This window comes from Sus scrofa, chromosome 14, assembly GCF_054392235.1.
Source record: "Sus scrofa isolate SSC_HxYL_T2T_F1_AM1 chromosome 14, Sscrofa_HxYL_maternal_Yorkshire_Landrace_v2.0, whole genome shotgun sequence".
NCBI lineage: Eukaryota > Metazoa > Chordata > Mammalia > Artiodactyla > Suidae > Sus > Sus scrofa.
The window spans coordinates 71,257,668-71,277,417 of record NC_139396.1 but is presented as its reverse complement, the minus strand read 5'-3'; the positions used below and the strand labels follow the sequence as shown (position 1 = coordinate 71,277,417).

Here is a 19,750-nt window from a genome sequence, read left to right as displayed (position 1 = left end):
ATGGTGTAGGTCACAGACTCAGCTCAGATCCCACATTGCTGTGAATGTGGCTGGGGCTGTGGTGTAGGCCGGCAGCTACGGCTCCAATTTGACCCCTAGCCTGGGAACCTCCATATGCCACAAGTATGGCCCTAAAAAGACAAAATACAAAACAAAAAAAACCCACAAAACAAAACAGAAACAGGATCACGAGGGGTTTCTTCCTGGAATGAAAGGAGAACTACGTAGTAGAGCAGTTGGTAGCTACTATTTTGATTTTTTCGTTTTTGTTGTTTTTTTGTTTTGCTTTTTAGGGCCACACTTGTGGCATATGGAAGTTCCCAGGCTAGGGGTTGAATCAGAGCTGTAGTTGCTGGCCACAGCCACAACTCGGGAACCAAGCCTCATCTGTGACCTACACCACAGCTCACAGCAACATTGGCTCCCCAACCCACTGAGCACAGCCAGGGATCAAACCTGCATCCTCATGGATACTAGTTGGATTCGTTTCCACTGTATCACAAAGGGAACTCCCTGCTGTTGTTGTTTTTGGCCCTAATGTGGAATGTGGAAGTTCCCAGGCCAGGGATGGAAACTGTGATGCAGTTGCAGCCTGTGCCATAGCTGTAGCAATGCTGGATCCTTACCCTCCTGTGCCACAAGGAACTTCCAGTGAACTTCTGATTACACTTGGACAAGTGACCATTAGTGCTCTGAGCTACTACCTGAAAACCCAAATGAAGTAAAGGAAGATCTAAAACCAGGAAGCCATAACAGAATGAATTACACACCCCAACTCCCCCAGAAAAAGCAGTTTTGGACTCTGGAAAAAGGTGGATTCAAGGAACTGGTGGTAGACTGCAGAGGCCAAAACTTAAGACTATCAGGGTAGCAAAGTTGGGAGGCAATCAACTGCAGGATTCGCAAAGGTCTCAGGAGTGAGACACATCAGTGTGGCTCTGGGCAGAATCAGAGACTGCAGTCAGCAACCAGGACACACATAGAGTCTCTGAGAACGCACGCATTTCCTTCTACCACCAGCACAGCCAGCAGTCCACACCTTGGCCCAGCCAGCCCCCCTCCAGTTTCTACCCTGACTTGCTCTGCTGCCCCTTGGAGCGGCCCACAGCCCTCACCCCATAGCAGGCTACCCTTCCATGGGGGGAACAGGGGGCACATTAGGGCAGGCTTGGTAAGGATCATTTTAACAACCAAAACACTAAATTCTGACCCGGCGGAACCTTCTCTACTGGAGCATTTCCTACGTCTGTATGTCTGAGAAGTGGCACCAGCAGAGAAAGGCTCAGGCCTCTGGAGCAGCCTGTGGAGCAGGCAGTGTAGGAAGGGAAGCACCAGGCCCCGTCACAATCCAATTGTTCTGAGTGCAGAGCTTCTCTGAAGTAGCAGGACCCCTGGGCCAAGAGATGCTGTGACAAGTCTGAATCCTCCCCTCTGTACTTCTCCTGAAACACCCCATATCTCTGAAGGAACCACCCACAGAAAGCCACATGCCCTCAGGGGCATTTCTGCCTGTGCCTCTCTTCTGAGGGCAGAGTTCCATGCCTCTCACTAAGCAAAAGTAGGTCCCATAGCCAAACTTTTGGTGAGGGATGTATATTCTACTGACGTCTTCAGAGGGGCCAGACAGAGGTTCCCGGACAGGGTACAGTGAGCACTCAGTACTTGCCCCTCCCGTGAGACGACCCTCCCTCCCTTCCCCCTGCCCCTCGGCCTGGATGGGCTCCAAGTGCCTTTTTTTGGGGGGGGGGTCTTTTGTTGTTTTAGGGTCGAACCCTTGGCATATGGAGGTTCCCAGGCTAGGGGTCGAATTGGAGCTACAGCTGCCGGCCTACACCACAGCCACAGCAATGCCAGATCTGAGCCACGTCCGTGACCACACCACAGCTTACGGCAACGCCGGATCCTTAACCCACTGAGCAAGGCCAGGGATCAAACCCTCAACCTCTTAACCTCATGGTTCCCAGTCAGATTAGTTTCTATTGTACCACAATGGGAACTCACCAAGTGCCTTTCTTATGAGGAACCAGTCACAACTCCATCTTCCCCCAGCTGAAACGTCTTACTGCTCAGCAACTGTCCCCTCTCTAGCTAAGGTGGATGTCATCAGTGGCACGTTTTAACTGTCACTCGGATATCCTCAGGGCCTCCTCCTAGGCTCCAATGCAGCTTCTCCTCCCCCACTGGGATTTTTTGCCCAAGGATGTAATGAGCTGAGGTCTCTGGTTCCCTCGAGCATCCAACATCTCCGCTGCTCCTTTTCTTGTCTGTGAAAACCTGGATTTATTGCTTGCCTGCTCCCATCAGGTGCACAGCCTGGCTGCCCTTCATCTGTTTGAGAAGGGGCTTTCCTGGGGTTCCACTGGCCTCTAATCATGGGGCAAACTCAGAAGAGAAGGGCTAGTGAGACCAACTAGTCTTGGCCACTGCAAACAAAGGTCTTGTTTGTTCATAGTGGCTTTCCAGGTGGTCTGAGGTGTCCCAGCCCCTTATTATGCCCTCTGTGGCTGCACTAGGGCTGCACCACTGTCACAACTGGCCAAGGGAGTATCAAGATGCACCAAAATTATCACTTGAGGGTCAAAACACATTCCTCCCTATCCCCTAGGGTAAGAGCATCCCTATCTCAGAGTTCCCTGGTGGCCCTAGCAGGTTAAGGATCCAGTGTTGCCACTGTGATGGCTTGTGTCACTCCTGTAGGGCACATTCCTGGCCCAGGAACTTCCACATGCCACAGGCATAGCCTAAACAAATTTTAAAAATTAAAATAAAATAAAAGCAGCCCTGTTTCCTCATGATGTGGGGCCTCCTTTCCTTGCTAACTGGGCCCCTAACACAAAGAGGATAAAGTGTTCAGGTGGTGGCCATGTTTTGTAATCTATTGGCCCTCTCCTGTGGCGGGGCCTAACCAACTTTATGACTTGACAGTTTTGCTGCAACATACCTGTGACAAGCAGTTCTGGACATGTTACCTCATGTCCCATGGTCCTCCACCGGGGCCCAGCAGCACTGCAGGGCTGTTTTGCAAAACATAGTTCACCACTGCAGATGGCAAGGCCATACCCTAGACCCTTAGAAGCCCTTACTGTGATTCTCCCACTGGAGCTTGCCACAAATTCTACATGGGACTTTCTCCTACCACTGGTACCCCCTACTCCCATACATTCCAAGTCATATGGCTCAAGCAGCATAGCTGCTTTCATGGCAGTCTGGACTTTGCTACCTTGCAGAGAACTTTCCTACTTTGGGCTGAACTCAAAGGTGGCGGCCTTTTGTATGACCCCATATACAAACCAAAGATTTGTTCTCAGATGTGGACTATGCTGTCTCCAAAACCTGGATTTTTTTTTTTTTTTTTTGGTCTTTTTAAGGGCACACCCTTGGCATGTGGAACTTCCCAGGCTATGGGTCTAATCAGAGTTGTAGCTGCTGGCAACTGCCACAGCCATGCCAAATCCAAGCTGTATCTACAACCTACACTGCAGCTCACAGCAATGCCAGATCCTTAATCCACTGAGTGAGGCCAGGGATCTAATCCACATCCTCATGGATACTTGTTGGGTTCATTACCACTGAGCCATGATGGGAACTCCTGGAGTTCTATCAGGCATTGTGCTTCCTCCTTCACCAGAGGAGGTGCAAGATGTGATCATTCATCTTTTACTTTGGCTATGACCCAGCATGCCCTCGACCCCTGGAAGCATTCAAAAATTGTTTCCATGTGGCAGGTCCTTCAATCTTCATATGGATTTTCTCCTACTTTTTGCAGTGCATGTTTCTTACCAAGGCCTCCAACATTCCAGCCCTTTCTTGCTAATCTAACTCGATTAGCATGATGTCATCAAAGTAGTGAATCAACATGATGTCCTGTGGTGGTAGATGGTCCAGATCTCTTTGGACTATGACAGAAGTATAATCCTGGAGAAAAATGAAATGCATACTGTCATCTGTTCTATGTGAATACAAATGGTATTTGATAGGGATAGCATGGAACATATTCACCAATTAACCATAAATCTGAGGTGTTTTTTAACTATTATTTCCCCAATACAATTTTTTTCCTACTGAACAGCATGGTGACTCAGTTACACATACATGTATACACTCTTTTTCCTCACATTATCATGCTCCATCATAAGTGACTAAACATAGTTCCCAGGGCTACACAGCAGGATCTCACTGCTAATCCATTCCAAAAGCAATAGTTTTTGCATCAATCAACCCCAAGCTCCCAATCCATCCCACTCCCTCCCCCTCCCCCTTGGCAACCACAAGTCTATTCTCCAAGTCCATAATTTTCTTTTCTGTGGAAAGGTTCATTTGTGTTGTGTATTACATTCCAGATATGTGATATCATATGGTATTTGTCTCTTTCTGACACACTTCACTCAGTATGAGAGTCTCTAGTTTCATCCATGTTGCTGTAAATGGCATTATTTTGTTCTTTTTATGGCTGAGTACTAGTCCATTGTGTATACATACCACATCTTCCTAATCCAATCATCTGTCGATGGACATCTGGGTTGTTTCCATGTCATGGCTATTGTGAATAGTGCTGCAGTGAACATGCGGGTGCATGTGTCTTTTTTAAGGAAAGTTTTGTTCCGATACATGCCCAAGTGTGGCGTTGCTGGGTCATATGGTAGTTCTATGTATAGATTTCTAAGGTACCTCCATACTGTTCTCCATAGTGGTTGTACCAGCTTACATTCCTACCAACAGCGTGGGAGGGTTCCCTTTTCTCCATACCCCCTCCAGCATTTGTTATTTGTGGTCTTATTAATGGTGGCCATTCTGACTGGTGTGAGGTGGTACCTCATGGTAGTTTTGATTTGCATTTCTCTAATAATAAGGGATGTTGAACATTTTTTCATGTGCTTGTTGGCCTTCTGTATATCTTCCTTGGAGACCTATTCAGGTCTTTTGCCCATTTTTCCACTGGGTGGTTGGCTTTTTTACTGTTGGGTTGTATAAATTGCTTGTATATTTTAGATATTAAGCCCTTGTCAATTACATCATTTGAAACTATTTTCTCCCATTCTGTAAGTTATCTTTTTGGTTTCCTTTGCTGTGCAAAAGCTTTTCAGTTTGATTAGGTCCCACTGGTTTATTTTTGCTTTTATTTCTGTTCCTTTGGGATACTGACCTGAGAAAACATTTGTAAGGTTGATGTCAGAGAATGTTTTGCCTATGTTCTCTTCCAGGAGTTTGAGGGTGTCTTGTCTTATAGTTAAGTTTTTCAGCCATTTTGAACTTATTTTCATGCATGGTGTGAGGGTGTGTTCTAATTTCACTGATTTGCATGCAGCTGTCCAGGTTTCCCAGCCATGCTTGCTGAAAAGACTTTCTTTTTCCCATTTTATGTCCTTGCCTCCTTTGTCAAAGATTAATTGACCATAGGTGTTTGGGTTTATTTCTGGGTTCTCTATTCTGTTCCATTGGTCTGTCTGTCTGTTTTGGTACCAGTACCACACTGTCTTGATGACTGTGGCTTTGTAATATTGCCTGAAGTCTGGGAGCGTTATGCCTCCTGCCTGGTTTTGTTTACCTGAGGCATTATTAATCAGCTCAAGGAAAGGGAGCGCATTTGGCACAGAAGCTTCAACTGGAGCTTCTATTTGGGTGAATTAAGAGAAGTCTCAGCCAACTTCCAGGATGAATCTGGTTTCTGTAGGTGCAGACTGGTGAATTATATGGAACTACAACAAGGACCACCACCCATAAGTCCTTTACATCCTTAAGAGTGGTACAATTTTCCATCATTCCTCTAAAGATATGGTACTGCTTTTTATTTACTATCTTGACTAGGAGTGGGAGTGATTACAGAGGACTCCATTTGGCCTCCCCCGTCACAATAGTTCTTAACACACAGTTGAAGACACAATGAGGATACTGCATCAACTTCCAAATATTCTATTCCAATTCACATCTGCAAACTGGGTAGTGACACAGTATACCCATTGTAAGATGATTTTGGCCAGGATTCTATTTATAACCTGGCTCTCCATTCTAACAGTGGGCAACAATGGTGTTTTAGATCTCCAGATATCAATGTTAACTCTGATGCTATGTCCAACAATATTCAGATTGTTTGTATTTTCCCACTTTCCCTGGTCTAATGCTCAAATTGCTTGAATATTCCAATTCCCCTTATTTAGTTACCTAAGTATGGTAGCCAGCCTTCAAAATGGTTGCAATGATTCTTGCCTCCTGGTATTCATGCTCTTAGGAAGTCTCCTGCTATAGTGAACAAGGCAGGCCTGTGCTAACAAATAGGATGTGGCAGAAATTACAGTTATGACTCTCAACGTTAGGTCATAAAAGACACCATGACTTTCACTCTGTTCTCTCTTGGATCATCTGCTTTGGTGTCATGGAGAGCAGCCCTACGTCAAGCAGCCCTATGGAAAGATCCATGTGGCAAATAACTGAGGGGTCTTGTCAAACACTTACTAGACATGTGGGTAAGACACCTTGGAAGTGAATACTTTGGCCCCAGTTGAACTTTCAAATAACTGCATCCCTTTGAGAGACTGTGAGCCAGAACCATCCAGCTAAGCTGCAACAAAACTCGTGATCCACAGAAACTGTGTGAGATAATAACAAATTAAACTGCCAAGTTTTGGGGGTAACTTGTTGTATAGCAACAGACAAATAATACACTGAATAAATGTATGTAGATTCATTTGAGGAAATTATTAGTCCCCTTATCATGGTGATAGATCTTTCCTCCTGAGGACCTAGCCTCTTCTTCAACCAAAGGATTTCAGGCCTGAAAACTGACTCCAGTCTAGAAACTTGGCAAGGGATTATGACTTTTTATTGGGCTGACTGCTCTAAGCCTCCTTATTCAGCCTTTATTTCTTCTGATAGCAAAAGTATTACTTTTGGTGGCTGCCCTTCTATCTTGCAACTAAGGACAGTGTGTTCTTTAAACCATGTCCATAACCCTCTGTGGGTCCTGTGTCTTGGCTGTGACGCCAACCATATGGCTCAATACAGTAACTGTGTCAACCTGGCTTCTGATGTGAAATGCCATCACCTGACCCCAATCACTTCAGGGTCCTACTGGCCTATTTCTATGAGTGAGTCTAATCCTATAACAGCCTACAGAGGAGCACCCACTGAACTGCAGGGGGAGCCTGCCGCCCAGGTCACTGGCATATTCCGAGGGCCCTGGTAAATAATGTGTTTGCTGGGACTTCCTGTGCACTTGGTTGGATTTTCTTATGTCTTGCAAGTGTGTCTTTGGCAGGATGCCAACTTCCCCCAGCCCCTTCCGCTTCAGCTGCCACCTGTCCCAACAATATTGGAGTTTCAACCTCACTGAGCTCCAGCTATTGTTATTTTCGCACTTCTAAAAGCCATCGTAGTAGGAAGTTCAAAAAACTCGTGGGGTCCCTGACAAGCTTACTACTACAGCTCAGAAAAACGCGCCCAAGTCAGTAACTCACCTTCCCCAAGGTGATGTCCAGGCCCCTCGTGGGGCACCATCACCCCGCAGCCCCGCAGGCACACGATGGCCCGGCAGCCGCGGCTTCGAGCCATCCTCTACCCCTCCTGGCCTGAGCCCCTGGCGCTCTGCGGGAGGAGCCCACTCAGAGGCCTGAAGGGAAGCGAGGAATCCGCGAGGGCACCTCTGCAGCGCTGGCGTCAAGGCGTCTGGTTTTCCGTTCAGAGGCCGTCATTCCTCAGGCTTGGGTAGAGGAGACCCGGATTCAGATTAATGGGCCCGGGCTCCGTCCTTTCCCAGCGCAGGCTCTGGTACGGCAGCCCTGCGCGGGGCAGTCCGTCTGCTTTGGTAATCCCCCAAGAAACCCTCTGCCCCGCGTCCCCTCGGGCGGAGGAAGGGGGCCATGGGATCTGCACCGCCCGCCAGGCCTGAGCTCGGGGTCTCCCCATCGTGAGCCCTCACTTGCGCACGCCGGGCATTCTGCTTTCCTTTCACAACCTACAGTGGGCCAGGCCTCAGGCCTGGACGTCCCAAAGCCCGCAGGGGTGCCAAGACAGTAGACCTCGGAGGAAGAGGACGGTCCCTCACTGGAAGATCCCTCCTGACACCAGTGCCTCAGTTCCTCCTCAAGGAACCTGCCCCTAGCGCCGCGCGCCTTGCTCCAGGTCACGTGGGGGAGGGGCGACTTCCCCGGGTCACTTAGGTGGAAAGGGCCTCCCGCCTCGCACTAGGCAAGTAGGCGGGGCCTGCCCCTTCTCACGTGAGTGGACAGGCTGGGAGCGCCTCCGCCTCGCACTGGATCGTGTGTGTGTTTGGAGGGGGGGGAGAGCTCGCCGGGTCACGTGGATGGGAGGAGCATCTTGCCAGGCTGCAAGCACTTGGGCCATCCTCTCCTTTCATCCACTGCTGTGGCTTTGGCAGCGCAGCCTGGAAGGGGACAGTAGGCTTTGTATTGGGCCTGAGGCAGGACTGTGGTTGGGGAGCAGATTGACGTGAAAGTCCTCTCCTATCCCCAGCGGGGCGAAAAGGCAGTGGGGTCACCCCCACCCCATAATACAGCTGTGAAGTCTCAGGAATGGTTGTCCCTCCTCTTAGGATCTAGAATCAGGGTACTCGCAGGATCCGGGACTCAGGACCAGAGTACCCACTCCTGCCCTGGCAGCTGTGGCAGGAACTCCTCTCTCGTGGGTCTGAGTGTGGGTATTAGGACCATAGACTCTGAGTTTTATCTTGGTTTCTTGCTTACATCAGAAATTCTGAGCAAATTTGTATTTCAAAATTACAAGAAAAATGGCAAAAAGACAAAAAAATTTAAAAAAAAAAGGGAGTTCCCGTCGTGGCACAGTGGTTAACGAATCCAACTAGGAACCATGAGGTTGTGGGTTCGGTCCCTGCCCCTGCTCAGTGGGTTAACGATCCAGCGTTGCCGTGAGCTGTGGTGTAGGTTGCAGACGCGGCTCGGATCCCGAGTTGCTGTGGCTCTGGCATAGGCCAGTGGCTACAGCTCCGATTGGACCCCTAGCCTGGGAACCTCCATATGCCGAGGGAGCGGCCCAAGAAAAATGGCAAAAAGACAAAAAATTAAAAAAAAAAAAAATTAACATACCCTTTCCCACTGAGCTCAACCGAGCACCACCGTGGCATGTGAGGCCACAGAAACAAACAATGTTTAGACTTTGGGTGCAAGAAACATTCTAGGTGAAGGTATAGAAGGACCCTTTCTGATTCTGTCCTTCTGCTCCCTGCAGAAGGAAAGAAACGTTCCTTCCTTGGACTGCAGAAAGCTGTCCTGTGGTGATCTCAGAATTTGCACCCATGAGGCTAATGACCTTGGCTCTTGGCCAGGACTCCCCTCCCCTGCACCAGAATAAATCCAACTTCAAATGTCTGGGGTGTAATATACGTTGTGCTGCCCTCTTCAGAATGGCTGGAAAAAGATTCCCAGGAGTGGCACAGTGAGAGCTTCTTACACGCCCTGTGAGAGGATCTCCTCTCACCCCTCAGCGTATGGGTCTGGACAGGCTCCTTCCCAAGTGCCTTTCTTTTTTTTTTTTTTTTTTTGTCTTTTTGCCATTTCTTGGGCCGCTCCCGCGGCATATGGAGGTTCCCAGGCTAGGGGTCGAATCGGAGCTGTAGCCACCGGCCTACGCCAGAGCCACAGCAACGCGGGATCCGAGCCGCGTCTGCAACCTACACCGCAGCTCACGGCAACGCCGGATCGTTAACCCACTGAGCAAGGGCAGGGACCGAACCCGCAACCTCATGGTTCCTAGTCGGATTCGTTAACCACTGCGCCACGACGGGAACTCCTGCATCAGTTTTATTACTCTGGAGGGCCCGGACTATTCCTCACTCTCTTTTACTCTGTGTGGAGATCTGTACGTTTACAGCTTACTCAGTCACCTGAACACCACTTTTTTCTTATTAATTTCCCACCGTGTTGCTTTCCAAACTTGGTTGTACATTAGAATCACCTAGATGCCTGGGAATCAGTCCTGCCTTTTAAACCATATCATCTGCGGTGGCAGAGTCAGGCATTGGTATTTTGTTTTTGTTTTTGTTTATAAAGATTCCGGGTGATGTCAAGAGGTTACCAAATTTGGAAACCACTGCTCTGAGGGATAGTTCTGGAAATCTTGCTGCTTGTTACAGTAACCCGTGAGGCTCTTTTAAAATTCTGTTGTTCAGGAAAAGGAGCATTTTTCATGTTTGCATGTTTCCTTCCTCCCTCCCTCCCTTCCTTTGCTGCACCTGTGGCATATGGAAATTCCTGGCCCAGCTGCTATTTCTATTGGTGACAAATGGATATGGCTAATACTGCGGTGGTTTGCCTGTATTCGTGTTTGAAGGAACTGATGAATATTAGAGGTCAGTTGTAATAATGGCATACAATTTCTTGCCCAAGTTCAGGGCCCCTGGGTTCCTACCCCGCCCCAGGGTTACAGATCTTTGCTGGGCTTGTGCGTCTCTGGCCGGCAGGGGGTGCCATGGAGCTGTCCGAAGGGGAACAACGGGGAACCACACAGGGGGGGCTCTAAGGTAGTTCAGCCAACAGGTGTTCACCAGGGTGCGACTGACTATAGCTGTGCCCTGCCAGAACCAGCAGGGTCCCACTGGGACCAGGCGCCCCACCCCACCACAGAAGGGGCCCAGGAGTCCCACTCTCCCCCACCCCATGCAGTCAATGCCCAGGGCAAGGCCCTGGGCCTGCAATCAGGAAGCAGCATCTTCCTGCATCTCCACCCCCACAAAGCTGTCAATGGGTATTAGAGGGACCCGGGAGCCCATCCGCAGTCATCTTGGCTCTGTGGATGCCTTCACCATGGCCTGGACCCCTCTGCTCCCTCTCACCCTCCTCACTCTTGCCCAGGTAACCTGACGGGCTGACATGGACTCAGGACACACTCAGGGCAGGGCACCTGGGCTCCTCTCCTGTTCTCCTCCAGGGTTCAGTACCAGCTCTAAGCTCAGGGTAACCAGTCTGTGTTTCTCTCCTTCCAGGGTCCTGGATGCAATTTGTGCTGACCAAGCCAGCCTTGGTGTGGGGGTTCTGGGACAGATAGTCACCATCCAGTGCTCCGGGGTCAGCAACAACCTGGGCAAGAATTATGCCAGGTGGCTCCAGCAGGTGCTGGGGGTAGGGTGGGCACGCTTGTGATCCTTGCCTGGGGGGGGGGTCGACGCTGCCGCCCACGCTTGTGATCTTTGCAGATGGCAGTCGGCCTGCGGGGAGTCCCTCCATACTTCTCAGGCTCCAGGTCCAACAACGCAGCCTCCCTGGCCATCTCTGGGCTTCAGATGGAGGATGAGGCTACTTACTAGTGCCTCACCAACACCACCACCCTCAGTGCCCAAGGAGCTTTAGGGCTGGCAGAAGTGGGACAGAAACCTACTCCTGCAGCTCTGTGCAGCCAAGTGAGTCTGTAGTGCCCACTTATCTGACCCTGGGGCATTGCAGCATTGCACCCAACTGTGTGCGGGCTCCCCAGCTCAGGGTACCCCAAAGTGGATTCTTTCCGGGCTGCAGAGCCCCAGAGCCCAACCCCATCAGTCTGCAGAGAATTTCTGCCCCAGACTGGCCTGACTACCCCAAACAACATCTGAGTTTGTATATCCTATGTTAGGAAGGGGTAAGAGAAATGCCCTAGTCTTGACCAGTCTCACTTACCCATTTCTCAACTTCCAGGTCTTGATGGTTGGCAAACGTCTGGATTGGGGGTGGGGGTGTTCCAGCCAGGGCCTCAGGGTGGCCATGGGCTCTCAGCCCCCAGCCTCTGGGATTTGGCCCTCGGCTCATAATGCAGTTGCCTCAAATCTTAGTAGACCGGAAACATTGATCTGACTCCTAGTAATGGCTTAAGCTGAAAAAGCGTGGGGGTGCTTGAATCCCATTGGTATCTAAATGCCAGGAAAATGGCATCTTGGGAGCAAGAAATTTGGCCAACTCAATTCCTTATGAAAAACCAGTTAAGTGAATCTGCTATACCACCTTCAGCTGGGCAGACATCGCCACCAGCCTGGAGTTCTGGAGTGTCAGGACTTTCATCCCACCTGAGGGAGTGAGGAAGTCTCCCTTTCAGAGCTCCTTTGCTTTTGTTTTTTTTTTGTCTTTTCCAGGGCCACACACAAGCATATGGAGGTTCCCAGGCTAAGGGTCTAATCGGAGCTGTAGCCGCCGGCCTACACCACAGCCAAAGCAATGCAGGATCTGTGCCTCATCTGCGACCCACACCACAGCTCACGGCAATGCCGGATCCTTAACCCACTGAGCAAGGCCAGGGATTGAACCCGCAACTTCATGGTTCCTAGTCGGATTTGTTAACCACTGAACCACGATGGGAACTCCCAGAACTCCTTTAAATGCCCCTGTGACATTAACCTGACTAGGTAAAGTGTTAAAAAGAAGAGAATGTTTCAGTACTTTCATACTCTTTGCCCACAGCCAAGCCTGATTGGATTTGAGGGCGTGCCTCAAATGTTTGAGGGTTGATTATATCATTCATTCAAGGAAAAAAGTCATTGGTGTATGAAGTGATTGGCCAATGGGAACCTGCTCTATAGCACAGCAAACTCTACCCAATATTCTGTGCTAATCTATGTGGGAAAAGAATCTGAAAGAGAATGGTTATGTGGACATGCATAACTGAATCATTTTGTTGTACAGCAGAAATTATCATAACCTTGTAAATCAATTATACTTCAATGAAACTTTAAAAGATAACAAATCAAAAAAGAAAAAAGTAATTGTTAAAAAAAACCATAAACACTCAAAATTTTTTCTTCTTGATACCATCAAAATGTCAGAATGGGAGTTCCCATGTGGCACAGGGAGGTAAGGATCTGGTGTCACTGCAGCAGCCTGGGTTGCTGCTGTGGCACAGGCTTTATCCCTGGCCTGGGAACTTTTACATACATCGAGCGCAGCCAGAAAAAAAAAAAGAATAACCAAGTTAAAAAGCAAATTGGAGTTGCTGCTGTGGGGCAGTAAGAATCAGACTGTAGCAGCTCAGGTTGCTGTGGCGATGTGGATTCTGTTCCCAGCAGTGGGTTAAAGGATCTGACATTGCTGCATCTGTGGCTCAGATTTAGTCCTTGCCCAGGGAACTTCCATATGCTGTGGGTGCGGCTGTTAAAAAATTTTTTTTTGTCTTTATTTAGGGCCGAACCCTTGGCATATATCCCAGGCTAGGGGTCCAATCAGAGCTGTAACCGCCAGCCTACACCACAGCCACAGCAATGCAGAATCCGAGCTGTGTCTGTGACCTATACCACAGCTCATGGCAACGCTGGATCCTTAACCCACTGGGCAAGGCCAGGGATCAAACCTGAGTCCTCACGGATACAAGTCGGATTCATTAACCACTGAGCCACGATGGGAACAGATGCTAGTTGGGTTCACTAACTTCTGAGCCATGATGGGAACTCCAAAAAAAATTTTTTTAATAAAAAATAAAAACAAATAAAGTTGCCCTGTACCTAGAGACACACACTGAAATGCCCGCACAGGTTAAGGAGAAGCTGTAAGTGAGTAAATATTGCTCAAGGAAAAACAAAACAAAACAAAAAACGAAAAAATAACCTTCACCACCGGAAACTTACTGAAATTTATTTATCTACAGTGTGAACATAAAACGAACACATATATTTGTGATGATGATTGTTTAAAATTCAGAGTGGAGGAGTTCCCGTCGTGGCGCAGTGGTTAACGAATCCGACTAGGAACCATGAGATTGCGGGTTCGGTCCCTGCCCTTGCCCAGTGGGTTAACGATCCAGCGTTGCCGTGAGCTGTGGTGTAGGTTGCAGACGCGGCTCAGATCCCGAGTTGCTGTGGCTCTGGCGTAGGCCAGTGGCTACAGCTCCGATTCAACCCCTAGCCTGGGAACCTCCATATGCCGCGGGAGCGGCCCAAGAAATAGCAAAAAAAAAAGACCAAAAATAAATAAATAAATAAATAAAATAAAATTCAGAGTGGAAAAATAAATCTTAAAAAGGAAGCATTTGCCTATTTTTACTTTGATAATTCCTTGCTTATTGATTCGAAATAAACTCTCATTTTATTTATTTTAGGATGGAAAAATTACTGCTTACAAATGCAGATCTATGCAGATGTTGATAAACTTACTGTAAAATGCTTCTCCTACTGTTTCCTCTCAACCTGGTCTTTGCGCAGTAGTTGGCACTTAAAAAAAAAAGTGAAACAAACCATCCCCCCCCATGATTTTATACTAAGAGAATATTCCTCTTGTCTCTTTCCTGACCCCCCAGGGGAATGTGCAGGGCCTTCTGCATTTCCTGCAGCACCAAGCAGGTGTTTTCCACTCGAGGACCTGTCCTCTCATTGTGGTTCACCGGGCATGTAAATGTGGGCAAGAACCTTATTCTCTGAGACTCAGCTTGCTCGAGGGCACTTTGAGGCCAGTCCCCCTCAGTGGCTCAGTCTGCAGACTGGCCCCCTGAGCACTGGCCTACGCCATCTCAGCAGGTGCATCCTCCCTAAGAGTTTTCAAGGGGCCAAGGCAAGAGCCAAAGAGACCACCATGGGGTCATCCCCTAACTGACAACGCAAACCCAAGAAAGTTTGGGATGGGTGGTCAGGAACCAGGCATGCCACAGCTCCACCCCTGGGAGGGTGGAGGAGGGTGCTGGCTCAGCCCTGAGAGGCCCAGGAGCTGTGGTACCTGAGGGAGGCAGAGCTCTGCACAGCGGCACCATGTCCTGGGCTCTCATCCTGCTATTGCTCCTGGCCCACTGCACAGGTAAGAACCCGGGAACTCGCAGCCCCCGGCCTTTTCCTTGCCCTGCTCTGCCCCAGTGCCCACATGCCTCTGTGTTCCCAGGGTGTGGCCCTCAGCAGTTGCTGGATCAGCCGCCGTCTGTGTCCTCGTCCCTCGGAACCACAATCCACCTGGCCTGTACCTTGAGCAGGGACCTTGACATCAGCATTTACAACATCCAGTGGTACCAGCAGTGGCCCGGCCACCCTCCAAGATTCTTGCTGAGCTATTTCTCCCATTCAGACAAAATCCAGGGCCACAAGGTCCCCCCTCGCTTCTCTGGATCCAAAGACGTGGCCAAGAACACGGGGTATTTGAGCATCTCTGAGCTTCAGCCTGAGGACGAGGCTGTGTATTTCTGTGCTGCCATGGTTGAGAGATTGGAGCGGAAGCGGGAGAGGGAGATGGAGAGAGAGACGAGGGAAGGAAACGAGCCTGCTGCTCCAGTGTCCCCGGCACCCTAGGAAATGCTTGCGTTGAACTAAAGGCAGAGGGATGGGAGTCCCTGTGGGCAGGAGGGTGGGGTCAGGGCTTCCTCTAAATCCCCATGGAGGCCAGATTCGAGGATTAAAGCTGCTTCTGCCTTGGGAAGCTGTTTTGCTTATTGGTCTGACTGGTGTGCCGAATTTGTTCCGAGGAGGCCCCAGAGATTCTGTGAATGGTCAGGGTGAGTAGGAAGCACCCAAGAACTGAGGGTGAAGGTCCCAGGAGACTGACTGGTCACGATCTGCTTGGCTGGAGCCCCTGGTCTCGTGGGTCCTGGGGAGCTGGAGGCCGACACAGCACCTTGTGGGGACACCCCTGCCAAAGACAGGACATCTATTGTCACCAGATTATGCACAGGAGTTATGGGGTAAGCAGTTTAGAAAATGCCTTAGTTAGGCCTCTGGGGCGGAGCGTGGTGCCCAGTGATGGCTGTGGACCAGGCCCTCTATTGGGCCACACGGTCCTTTGCAGCGGACTCTCCTGGCCACTGTAGGGTGTCAAGCAGCATCCCTGGGCCCTACCCACCAAACACCCTCCTGCCCCGAATTATGACAAGCAAAACTGTCCTAAGCATTGCCAAATCATCCCAGCTGAGAACCGTGGATCTAGGTGAGAGAAACGGGAAGGAAAGTGGCAGGGCTGTAAATATTTTGTGTAAAGGGCCAGATGGCACATAGTTTTGGACTTTCTGGGCCACAAGATCGTTGTGGCAACTACTCGATTCTGTCCTTGAGGCTCAAAAGCAGCCACAGACTGTACATAAACACATAGGCATGGCTGTTTCCTATTAAACTTTCTCACAGAAACAGGCAGGGCTGGGCTGGACATGGCTCTTGGGCCACGCTTTGCTGACTTCTACTCTAGAGAAACACCCAGTTCCTGCCTCCAGGTTTTGGCCAAACGACACATCAAGGTGGCCCTTACCTCCTCCTCCCTGGAGATCCCAGGACACTGACCCTTGGGCCAGGGAAGGCGCTGAGGGCAGGAGGGACTGAGGAGCATGGCCTTGCCAAGGGGCTTGTTGGGTGAGGAGGGAATGGGGTGGGGAGGGGTCCTGTACCCTGAGCCCTTGGGTGCTGGTTTAGCGTGAGCCCTGCAAGAGCGACCCGGACCTCGGGTGTCCATGCCATGTGTGTAGCTACACCTCCCACTCAGAGAGGTGCCCAAGAAACCATCTCCCCTGGGATTCCAAATTTGGATGAGAAGCTCCATTTATCACAGCTGAAAAGACCCCAAACACGAGGTCCCCACAGAGCGGCAGATGTGTCGTATCAGCCCTTCCATGCGTTGTGTGATTCCATGCGTTAAGGATACAGCATTTCCTGAGTCTCCTGTAGCAACAGCCTCAGCTCAGGCCAGTTCCCAGCACCCTCTGGGCTTCTACTTCCTAAAGCGCACTGAGTTGTTCCCACATCAGGCCTTTGCCCCTGGGTAGCCCAGGTTTCCAAAGGTCAGCTAGGTGGTCCCCAAAGGATTCTGTCTCTCACTTGGAACCTGACCTTCCCTTGCTTTCATCCTTTGTGATTCTGGGATTCTGAGCCACAAGAAATCCAGGGAACAGGGAGTCATGTTGGCTCCGTCATCCCAACACAGCTGCCCCACCAGGTTCCTGGAGGGTGGGAACCTGACCTGGGCCTCGGGCCAGCCAGAGCAAGTCCTGGATCTGGGCAGCCTCAGAAGTGTCATTTGGGTTCTAGGATAACATTTCCAGTGTTGTACGTAAAGAGGATAACTGCAGGAATTCCCACTGTGGCTCAGTGGAAGTGAACCTGACTAGTATCTGTGAGGATGCGAGTTCAATCCCTGGCCTTGCTCAATGGGTTATGGATCTGGCATTGCTGTAGCTGTGGTGTAGACTGGCAGCTGGAGTTCCAATTCGACCCCTTGCCTGGGAACTTCTGTATGTCATGGGTGCGGCCCTAAAAAAAAAAAAAAAAAAAAAAAAGATAATAGCTTACCAATTAATTGATATAAAGTGTTTAACCTGGGCTTGACTGTAATGGGCACTCAACGTAATAGAGTAGCCTGGCCTTCCTCTTGTCCAATCCTTTCCTTTAGTCTGAGTCATTTCTCACCTCAACTATCATCAGGATTCCTGCCCATCCTACTACTACAGCCTGGACCCTCCACTCCTCATCTTCATTCCTCCCAGATCCAGCCTTGCCTGCACTCCTCCTCCCTATCCTTCCATTGCCTCCCACCTTCAAAGGTACAAATGCAAGCCACACCTATCATTTCCAATTTTCTGGTGGTATGTTTTCTTTAAAAAGATGCAAAGAAACAAGTGAAATGATTTTTAATAATATAGTTTATTTAATGCAATGCATCCCAAATATTATCATTTCAATGTGCAATCAACACATTGATTGCACATCAAAATCAGTTAAAGATGGTTAACTCTTTTTTGCATACTCAGTCTTCAAAACCCATAAGGATCCAGCATTGTCACTATTGTAGCTCAGGTATGTCTGTGGCACAGGTTCAATCCTTGGCCCAGGGAAATTACGCATACCATGGGTGTGGTAAAACAAAAACAAATGGAAATAGAAATTGCAACTTTCATCTTAAATTAAGTAAATAAATTAATAAATCTTTAAAATCTAGTGTGTATTTGGAGTTCTCGTCATGGTGCAGCAGAAACAAATCCAACTAGGAACCATGAGATTGCGGGTGGGATCCCTGGACTCACTCAGTGGGTTAAGGATCTGGCTGTGGCATAGGCCAGCATTTGTAGCTCCGATTGGATCCCTAGCTTGGGAACCTCCATATACCACAAGTGAAGCCCTGAAAAGCCAAAAAAAAAAAAAAAAATCTAGTATATATTTTTTATTTGGAGCTCATCTCAATTTGGCCAGGCCACATTCCAAGTGATAAACAGCTGTCTTGGATTGTGACAGGACAGTACAGGTTGAAGAGATAAAATTAAGACTCCTTGGGACCTCCCGTCGTGGCTCAGCAGTAATGAACCCAACTAGTATCCACAAGGACACAGGTTCCATCCATGGCTTCACTCAGTGGACTAAGGATCAAGCATTACCATGAGCTGTGGTGTCACAGACACAGCTCTGATACTGCATTGCAGTGGCTGTGGCATAGGCCAGCAGCTGCAACTGCATTTCAACCCCTAGCCTGGGAATTTCCACATGCCAGAGGTAGAGCCCTAAAAAGACAAAAAAAAGTAAGATTTCTTTTCATGACACAGCCTTTTGCCCAGACTATGTCCCAAGTGCCATTTCTTGGGTGCTACCCTCAGTGCCTGTTTCTGCCATAGTGTGTCTGCAGTTGATCCTACCTGATGCTCTGCAATGCCTCTAAACCTTTGTCCAAGACAGCAGGACTTCCCATCCCTTTGCCATGCCCTCCAGCTGGCTGCACCAAACCTGAGATCCATAGTTATCTCCAATCTCACTCCTTGGGCACAGCTTCTCTGACCTTTTTAGGCAGTCACTGGCTTCCTGCCATGAGCTAACATTATGTTTTCCAAAATATATTTAGCACCTACCACAGAGATATAAATTTATTTCGCAAGTCTCTCTCCTCCATTAATCCAGAAATTCCCAGTGGGTAGGATCTGTTTAACTCACTCTTTGTATCTGAGGAACAATAGGTGATAACTGAGTCTAGTGAATAGATGAATGAGTAAATGAATGCAGGACCGAATGAATTCTTGGGACCCAAAGACCCCATTATTCTGCGACCCAGGAAATGGCTGGAGTCACTGTGGTTCCCTAAGAAGGGAAAACTTGCAAATCTAGTGATTACATCCAGCAACCAGGAGTGATATGGAAGGGAAAAGTTGAAATAAGTCAATGCAGGGAAGGGAACATTGAGAAAATTTTTGAATTAATGGAGGCTAGCGATATTGGAGAGGGTCAGGTTCCCAGAATGTTGGGCTCTGTGGTCTGGAATGCAAAGTGCCCCACCCCTACTCCCAGGAGTCAGCAGGGCTCCTGACAGTGACACAGAGCAAGGTGGGGGGGGGGGTGGCCTGAGAGCTGTGGTCTGTGCAAATAAATGCTTGGCACATTTCCCAAGTTTGACCCATTGGTCTTGGACATGTCACCAGGTACTGATGACACTGAAGACCAGGGGCCCAAACATTCTGACTGAGTTAGACCCTGAGACCCTGGGGGAGGGGTCTGAGGAGACCTGGGGTCTGAGGAGACCCAGGGTCTGGGAGGGATGGAGCGTGCCAATCAGACAAAGTGAAAATGTGAGGTATCTCTGTGCACAGGCCCATGTGGTCTTGATGGGGTTTGGCATGATGAGCTGGGGCAGGTAGCCCCACATAAGGGGTTGGGGTGGGATTAACACACAAGAGGAGCCCTTTAGGGCACAGATGGCCCTCACATCTTGTGCTAAGTTGCATTTGTGTGATGCATTCACTACACCCAAATCCATTCATTCATGACAGGGTGTAAAATGGGGGCATTTTCATTCCAGTAGTGTTTTGTGTGTGTGTGTGTGTGTCTTTTTACCTTTCAAAGGGCCGCTCTGCAACCTATACCACAGCTCATGGCAACGCCAGATCCTTAACC

At 49.2% G+C, this 19,750-nt stretch overlaps 2 protein-coding genes across 3 annotated transcripts in view; one reads left to right on the top strand and one right to left on the bottom strand.

The window, feature by feature from the left end:
* LOC146396675 (leucine-rich repeat-containing protein 14-like) overlaps positions 1–8,179 on the bottom strand; it is a 35,023-nt gene extending 26,844 nt beyond the window's left edge. The window contains exons 1-3 of one of the 2 annotated variants that reach the window (XM_084994087.1): positions 7,913–8,179; positions 7,452–7,693; positions 3,781–3,915 (exon numbers count right to left, since the gene is read on the bottom strand). The gene's annotated coding sequence lies outside the window, so the exon portion shown is untranslated. Of the gene's footprint in view, positions 1–3,780; positions 3,916–6,159; positions 6,249–7,451; positions 7,694–7,912 lie in introns of those variants that run through there. The other variant, XM_084994086.1, reaches the window with a different exon arrangement.
* A 6,427-nt stretch (positions 8,180–14,606) lies between these two features.
* VPREB1 (V-set pre-B cell surrogate light chain 1) lies at positions 14,607–15,317 on the top strand. Its single transcript, NM_001075117.1, is given in 2 exon segments — positions 14,607–14,708; positions 14,790–15,317. Coding segments are annotated over 2 exon segments (447 nt in total). The 5' UTR covers positions 14,607–14,662; the 3' UTR covers positions 15,191–15,317.
* Positions 15,318–19,750: the final 4,433 nt, after the last annotated feature.